This window comes from Sinocyclocheilus rhinocerous, unplaced genomic scaffold (genome assembly GCF_001515625.1).
Source record: "Sinocyclocheilus rhinocerous isolate Xijiao unplaced genomic scaffold, SAMN03320098_v1.1 scaffold64, whole genome shotgun sequence".
NCBI lineage: Eukaryota > Metazoa > Chordata > Actinopteri > Cypriniformes > Cyprinidae > Sinocyclocheilus > Sinocyclocheilus rhinocerous.
This window is the reverse complement of record NW_015659929.1, coordinates 498153-507524: the sequence shown is the minus strand read 5'-3', so window position 1 is coordinate 507524 and position 9372 is coordinate 498153. Positions and strand designations below refer to the sequence as shown.

Here is a 9372-nt window from a genome sequence, read left to right as displayed (position 1 = left end):
TCGGGAGTTTCATCTTTCAAAATAAATGTAAAGACAGAGCCCGAAAGGGGAACAGCTGAGAAGTGAGGAGCAACAGCTGACGAGCCAGCATACACACACAGACACCGCTGACAGGCCGACACACGCGCACTCACCCTCCCGTTCAATAACTCACCCCTACATACACAGATCCCCCTGGCATGGGCGTAGAAAAACAACGAGCGCACCACACACAGCTACAAGGAGACTCGTAAAGACACAGAGGGTGTGACAGCTGACCACTCCTCATCCCTTAACAAAAACATTCCCCCACCCACTGGAAATACCACTAAACATCACATGGCCCAAACAACTCCCAGAGAGACCGGCACGAAACCACTGAACATCAAGCTCAGCACCAAAGAGACTTCACTGAACTCTCAAACAATCCTAAATTAATGGTACAAACTATCAGAGTCATTGTCTAGAGTAGACACTGTGGTGCTTACATGGGAGATGAGATGAGTGTTTGAATCTGGCTTACTTGTTGACCTATCCATCTTTACCTCTTCTCTCCATCTCTACTTTTGTCAAAAAAAGTGTCAAAGAGCCAATATTTGCATTACCATTCAAAAATTTGATCGGTAAGATATTTTTTTTTATTCATTTGTTACCAACAGTTGTATTGTAAAATAATATGGTGTAAAATATTAATAACAATAGTAATAATAATAACCGTTTGCATTTTCATATTTTTAAAATGCAATTATGTGTGCTTAACATTTTTGTGGAAACCATTTTTTTTTTTCAGGATTCTTTGATGAATGTAAAGTTCAAAAGAACAGCATTTATTTGAAATAGAAATCTTTTGTAGCATTACAAATGTCTTTTCTGTTAGTTTTGATCAATTTAATATGCCCTGGATGAAAAAAACCTTTTTCATTTTTTACTGAACCTGAACTTTTTAAGAGTACATATAAAAGGTATTTACCATCATGGATGCTTTCATGTTTTACATCATTGTACCACAGAAAATTTAATTTGGCTTTTCAACAATGGTAACATATACTTTAATGTCAAAGAAATATGGATAAAAATCACTGAATCACTAAATTAGACCTTCCTGAAAGAGCTGCCTTTATACATTACAACCAAATGAAACCACTGAACCACATATGGATGCTCCAGTGATGATTTTATTAAGCAGTTACATTTTTATACAAAATCCAGAATAGTTTATTTCATCATTATTTTACAGGACTCTGAAGTTTAATAAGAAAATAAAAATAAATTAAATAAGTTAAAAAAAAAAGTACGTTTTAGAATCTAACTTTTATAGCTGGGCGATAAAACGATAACAAATTATCACGGTATAATTTTCCTCGATAAAACAATAACAAGAGTTCGATAAATGTTCGAAAATGTTTATGGGTCAAAAGCGTAATGAAATAGTGCTCTTCATTTGATCCATGTCACACGAATTGTTTATCACATGCGTGGCTAAAAGTTCAAACGGCAGCGCAGTGCGAGCTCACTAGAGCAGATGCGTTTACTGATAAATCTCGGTTACACGAGCACTAAACAGCACTGTGAGATCCAGTGTGAAGTGCAAGAATTCAGTGAAGCACACAAAAGACTCAGTGATTTAAACGAGTTTAAAGCCAGATGAAACAGCACTGACAAATAGGAGAAACACTGTGTGCAACGATACTGTCAGAAGGCTTTTCACTCGACAAATCGCCATAATTTATGCCTGCCATGGATTTACTGAAGTAACACCAACTGCACCATGGTGTTGTGGCAGAAATGTGGTATAATCATATAGATTATATTATTAATGCATATGTGCATTAAATATGTTAAAGGTGTAATGGAATATAATAACAGTATTTTTTGTAATTAAGCTATAGCATTTGTACTAAATGTATTTAGATTACTGTTTTTCATACATATACCTAGAAACCATAGTTACATTTTTACCATGGTGTTGAAGTGCTATATGTGTGGTTTTAACTGTGGTTATGATCTAAAATGTATGCTACTATGGAAGACCAATGGTTAATTTTAATAAAACTCAATGTAAGAATAATTCAATTTCACCATATAAAAATTAGGTTGTTAAAATTTTTACAGATGTTACTGTTTTTGATAATGAACAAATTTACATCTGCATCCTAACTCAAGCTACTGTCAAATGTGCATTTCTAAGAGACAAAAATATGTAATATTATTCATATTGCAGCCTACACTGCAAACTGTACTGAAGATATTCATAATCAAAGTCAGGCAACAGCAACCTGTTTTATGATTTGAAACAATATCACTCATTAGAACATGCAGAAACAAATGTATGCTACTATGGAAGACCAATGGTTAATTTTAATAAAACTCAATGTAAGAATAATTCAATTTCACCATATAAAAATTATGTTGATAAAATTTTTACAGATGTTACTGTTTTTGATAATGAACAAATTTACATCTGCATCCTAACTCAAGCTACTGTCAAATGTGCATTTCTAAGAGACAAAAATATGTAATATTATTCATATTGCAGCCTACACTGCAAACTGTACTGAAGATATTCATAATCAAAGTCAGGCAACAGCAACCTGTTTTATGATTTGAAACAATATCACTCATTAGAACATGCAGAAACTAAGAAATAATTTTTTTCTATCAAGATATTTATTTTGTTAAGGAAATATTACTGGAAAAGTGTTAAAAATTCAAAAACGTGAAGTGTTTGTCATGTTCTGACCATAAAGAGTAGTTTAAAACCACAATTAACAGTCTGGTTTCAAAAATTTTCACTTGAGAGCAAAAATCTGCTTTTAAACTTGAAAGAAATAAAAATTTGAAATTTATCATGATAATTATTGATATCGACTGATATGAAAATATTTTTTTGGCCATATCGCCCAGCCCTAATCAAACTTTAAAAAAACAAAAAAAACAACAACATATCTATCTGCTATTTCAGTCTGCTTAAAACCCCTAACAGCAAATCCCAGAAAAGACAAATGAGACACTTATGTTTGAACAGCCCTTGACCTCCAGGTCAGCAGCCTGACCCTTGTTAAGAAGGCTGCGCAGTTTGTCGCCAGTTTACAGATCGCAGCCTCCTCTCGGAAAAGAGGCGTGAACGATGGAGCAGCATATTGGCACCTTGTGGAGTCATAATCATAAAGGAGAAAGTAACATCTAATCTGGCCGTAAAAACCACCCAAGACTGATGGTGGAAAGTAGAGCATTATTTGGCAGCAGATGCCTCAGCGAGACTGTGTAATGGTAATGGAGAAAGAGCGGAACGCTATTTGGCATGTCCATCACTGATGCAGAGGGTAACCTAACAGAAATGTTCCACACATCGCAACCTGAGGCTCACAGACATTAGTTCTGTGAGACATAACGAGCCATTAGACTGAATTTCTAATGATTGGAAGGTGTACTATGCAGAATGCATGCACAACACATGAGTTTCAGGGGAAAACCGAATCTAAAATGTATACTGCTTTAATATAAAGCACATGGAATGAAATAATTTTGTTCAGCATGGCCCTTACTAGATCAAACAGGGAATTAAATTAGTGAATACTAATCAAACAATACTGAAAAGAAAATCGTTCACTACTCTTGACTGGAATCTTAAGCTTTATTTATCCATCTAAAACTGGATAATGGATAATTAATGGATAATTATGGTAATATAATAATGCTCACGATAGATTTGCTTCTCTGTACAATTCTGACAGCACTAATTACCATTCAGTGGGGAAATACAATTATTTATTACCTTATTACCTAATATTTTTCCTTGTAATGTTGTCATTATTGCCGTGAGCAACACAGACAAACATCACAGTTGGAAAATGGTTTGCTCTGGGACAGTTGTGTCACCCACAGATCCGGTTTCAGATGAAAAGCACAAATGCATACATGAGTGCTGAAAGCATCATATACAATATCATATACCACCCCTTCACTACAGTTCAAAAGTTTTGGGTCAAAAGTTATAAAAAAAAAAAAGAAAACGAAATATTCATCAACAATGCGTTGATTAAAAATCAAAGTTGATTAAAAGTGACAGTAAAGGCATTTATAATGTTACAGAAGATTTTTTTTTCAAATACTGTTCTACTGAAATTTCTATTCCTCAAATTCTTGAAAAAAAAAAAACGTTTTCACAAAGAGTTATTTTATGTAATAAAATAATGTAAGAAAAACAATATTTCATAATATTTACTGTATTTCTGGTGAGCACAAGAGAATTTATAAAAATGTACAAAAAAAAAATCATACTGACCCCAAATAATTTGTATATATTTATTTTTATATCACACCTATATACGTTTTACTTTTTTTATGTCCTTAAATCATCACACAGGCCAGACTCCTCCATCTTTGACCACTGCTTCAAAGGCAACATATAATAATCTGCTGCAGCTCACTTCTTCTAAACATGCCTTATATTTCTAGAACTGCTAAACATTTATAACTTATTGTTTGATGCAGTGTCATTGACAATTTTTTTAGAAGAATAAAAGCAGGAAGAAATAACATGAGAGGAATAAACATAGGACGAGGGGACGCAAGTATTGAACGAACAATGTCATAAGAAATTAGGTAAAAAGCAGAAAAGAAAAGAGTCATTTCCAAGCAGGAGGTTGAGAAAAAACCTCAGATAGAATAAATGTATAAGTTGGTACTCACAGTGAAGAAAAGGTCCATGACTCTGTGGTCTAGAAGAGTTTCCCTCCAGGACTCGGTTGGCTTGAGCATGACATTCTGAGTCGCTTCGAACATGGCAATGTAGTGCCTCCCCAGTGACACCTCAGTTAAGGGCAATAGCAAAAGAAGAAAGGATAAGGAAAGATGTTTCTAACCCCCTTTTCTTTCTGTCACTTCTCTCTATCCGCGCGGTCCTGGACTAAGAAGAGTGTGGAAAATTGCTGCAGTGAATTCCCAACGTCAGTTTTCTGCAGCTTCTTCTCGATCGCTCTTCTTCAACGGCACCGTTACTACTATTCAATCGCGCTGTCCCCTCCCACTAAATGTTTACCTCAAAATCTCTCCCTTTCCATAAGTAGCCCACTGGGAAACGAGATGGAGGAAAATAAGGAACGACAAAAAGAACGAGAGGCAGGGAGAGATAGAGAGAGAGAAAAGCCTCCCACAGGAATGTCTGATCAAAGCCAGTTACCGGCAAAGGCCATGCATTCCTCTGGGCCGGACCCACAGTCACTCCCAGCAGACAAATGCAAGAGCTCTCTCATTCACACACACACACACACACACACACCATTACAGTATCTGCTCACGTCTACCATATACAGCCGCATATGTCAAAGCAAATCATGTGGCGACTCACCTACGCATTCACTAAGCATACACCGGGAAGGTGGTAGACCTGACTTTACGGCCTCTTAAAAATTGCAAGGGGCCGGCAGAACTCTGAGTGACTCGTGCTGAAGAGAGAATGGGACTCGAGGGAGAGTGGCTGGAGCTTGTGTGCTGACCACCAGCGGGCTGATAGCAGCCTTCCACATGAGCGCAGCAGGGAGAGACTGACTGACGGATGGACGGGGAGCAGGGGATAAACCAGCCGGTCACTTAATGTCACTTGGAGCCATTGCTGGAAAAGTGTGCGAGCGTATGAAAAACTGGGAGGGTGACTAAAGATATGACCTACTGAAACCCAACCCGGGCTTACTCACAAACGCACATGACTCGTTTCCACCAGCCCTCGTCCCAGCTGCTGAAGACACTAAACACATGACGAACTCAGAAATCGACTAGTCGGTCTCAAGTAAGTGCTGTAATGTTGGGCTGACGTAGGGTTGCGTTCACCTGATGTGTTCACAACGGACATGTTATATCGTGTTTCAATACAGCTAGCCTGAGCTCAATAAAATGGCACAGAAGTAGCCTCGAGATTTGTTTTTAAAAGTTTAATTATTATAACGCGACACACTGACCGAAACACTCAAGGTGTGAGATGCTAAGAAAAAAAGAAAAACAGTGCGAGATGTGACGCACGAGTATAACAGCAACTTTATTTTATTAAAAATAAAAAAAATGCACACTGTAAGACTTGCAAGATGGTAATTAAGGTAATTGATGTGTTTATCTTATGTTTGTTGACAATCCACTACTGTTCAAAAGTTTAGGATCAGTAAGGTTGGTTAATCTTATGCTCTCGTATGCTCACCGAGGCTGCAAGGTTGCCTTTATTTTAAAGATACAGCAATTCTGAAATATTACAATTTGAAGTAACTATCTTGCATTTTAATATATTTTAAAATGATATTTATTCCTGTGATGGCAAAAATGGGTGTTCAGTGTCACATGATTCTTCAGAAAACACTTTAATATGCAGATTTGGTGCTCAAGAAACATTTCTTATTATAAATGCTAAAAACAGGTGTGCTGCTATTTATTTATTTTTTTGTGGAAATTGTGGTACTTTAACAGAACTCTTTTAAAACAACAACATTTATTACAAATATTCTGTAACAAATGTCTTGTGACATTATAAAAGTATTAATTTATCTAAAAATAAAATCCTAGAGTCAGATTTTTGAACGGTAGTGTATCTATAACCTAACATAGTCTAAGAGTAAAAACTTCTGGGAAAAAAAAGAGGTGGGGTTCAGACGGTCCTTAACATTTACAATCATTTGTACTAACATTAACATACAGTTCCTTCGCTTTCAAACGAACACTCAGAACATTCACATAAAAGCACATATATGGTCTTTCAGATGGAAAGATGTAACATTTATCTGTGCTGTACTTGAGGTGTGTCACATGTTAGAGAAAGCTGAAGAAGCCATGATGAAGACAAAGCCTGACATGATGGCTTTAAGAGACAGACTCATGCTGTGACCGAGACAAAGAGAGAATGAAGGGTCACATGAGTTCAAGGGGGGAATACAGAGTCACACACACTGATAGAGCGTTACATTATAGAAGGCATAGTTTATATAGAGATGTGTTACTCGAGAGAAAACAGCAGTTTCTAGTTTTAAAGAATTTAACAGAATAACAGGCAATGGGTGAATGTTTTCAGCTGTCAACAAACTATTGATCTCAATTAGATTCAAAAGCGATTTCTGTAAATTAGATATATAGGACAGTGATTCAATTCAGTAACCACTTAAAAGCGTTTCCCACTACACTAGTAACACTTAGTGTTTCCCATTAATTACCTAGAACTGTGGTGGCCCACCAGTCTAATCTGTCCCATTTCATAACGAACAGAAATCATTTTTTACATTATTTTTACATATTACTTTGGCAAAGCACCTGTCAATTGATATTGTAATGATCAAATCATAAAAAGGCCACAATTTAAATAAACCAGAATAAAATCGCTGCACTGTGTTCATTTAAACACATACATCTCATGGTCTGGTTTTCAGCATCACAGAGAGTCTCGGATCACAGTAAATTTTGCAAATTGAACGGATTACAATATTTCAATTAATTTGTGATGAGAAACATAAAAAAAAATTGCTACAGAAACTAAAAGGTCTTCTTGCCATTTTCTGACAAAAAATCTCAAGGGTTTAACAGACTTTAAGAAATTAAGACCTTGTAATTTTACTACAGTAAAGAAAAATATTATATTTTTTTATTTTACACTGCATTTGTATTACAATAACAATATATTTCTCAACTGATAATGATAATAATAATAATAATAATAATAACATAATTACTACTACTACTACTAATAATATTTCCAATTCAAATTGTTTGGCTTCCTAAAACACCAGTGTGAAGTCTCACAGAACTGGTAACACTTACTAGAAAGTTATATAATCTAACTACTCTGATGTTTTGGTTTACCCTCAATGTAAATGTTACCCGCGTATGTAAATAAAGACAACGAAAAGCAATATCAAGGAAATGGCATTATTTAAATGTGTACCACAACAAAAAGTTTCCACAAGGAAAATATTTTTTTCAGCGATAGCCACTGCAACAAGCTGGCAATTGCACAATTCAGAGGCATAATTCAGTTGGAACTGGTCTGAATCTGCAAGATACGCTTTCCTTAAACAAAAATCACTGAATAAATACATGTATATTTGCAGAGATTAATGGTTGATATATTGGCAGGGCCGATTAATCAAAAGTGGACACTAAAGTGTAAGTAAACAGAGTGTTGTGAAGTAGTAGCTGAATGTGAGCAGAAGACATTGTGTGTTGAGCTCAGGACTGCAGACTGAATCAATCAGGAGGCACTCAGCGAACATAATGATTATGAGAGTGCTGAGAGCTGCCTGGAGCCAAAGAACAGAGAAGAGATCCAAGTCTATTAGGAAGACTGAGTGTCACATCCTCCCTCTTAAGATTCCCCTCACACCCCAGGAATGCCCTCCTCCACGTTGTCAGGCCCGGGACAGTGGTCTTACAAAGCTCTGCTCCACTTGTGTACGTGTGTTAGAAATGAGCAGTGGCACACAGCCGTCTGTCATCTCGCTCTACCATTCAGAGCACTTGACCAGCTCAAAGCCCGGCCACAACCCGCCCCGGGGTCACTAGGGCCATGGACAGACATGCAGTCCTGCAGACATTAAGGGAATCACATGTTTAGGATTCACACAAATGACATGTACATGCGTCAAGTGGGAGTGTGTCACGGACAAATGACCATGCCATGGCCTTGGCTACTGAGAGATGGCGGCACTTTGAGGAAAGAGTCCAAGCGGCTGTCAGGAATAGACACTAAAACACACACACACACTAGAGATGGGTCATGAATGCAGTTACGAAGTATCAAATACATAAATATTTAAATATATATAAAATGTAATATATAATATTTTATAAACACTACCGTTCAAAAGTTTGCAGTCTACTTATACTTTTTTTTATCTGCAAGGATGTATTAATCAAAAAAGTGACAGTTATAATGTTACGAAAGACTTCTATTTCAAATAAACGCTGTTCTTTTTTAGCCTTTTATGAAACTTTCTAAAAAATGTATCACAACATGCTAAAATGCAGTAATTTTACAAAAATCTTAAGCAGCACAACTGTTTTCAACATAATATGACTAACATAATAATAATAATTATCATAATGTAAATGTTTCTTGAGCACCAAATTCAGCTTGGCCATAAAAGAAATAAATTACATTTTAAAATACATTAAAATAGAAAACTGTTATTTTAAATTGTAATAATATTTAACATTATTTTTGCTTAATGTATTGATCAAATAAATGCATAAATACAGTCTTGGTGAGCATAATATATATATATATTTTAAAAATCTTGCATCTTAGTTATATATAATTGTAATTATATATAATCTTAGTATAATCTAATATATAATCTTAGTTAAAATAGTCGCATCTTAGTGCGTCGCAAGGTTAACCTGTTATATGTGTGTGTCTATATA

General features: G+C 35.7%; 1 protein-coding gene across 3 annotated transcripts in view; it reads right to left on the bottom strand.

Moving 5' to 3' along the window:
* Positions 1 to 9372, bottom strand: part of xpo4 (exportin 4) — a 36971-nt gene that overhangs the window by 17601 nt on the left and 9998 nt on the right. For all 3 annotated transcript variants that reach the window (XM_016533437.1, XM_016533436.1, XM_016533435.1), the window contains one exon: positions 4672 to 4784. In XM_016533437.1, coding sequence (XP_016388923.1) covers positions 4672 to 4784 — 113 coding nt within the window. The remainder of the gene's footprint in view (positions 1 to 4671; positions 4785 to 9372) is intronic.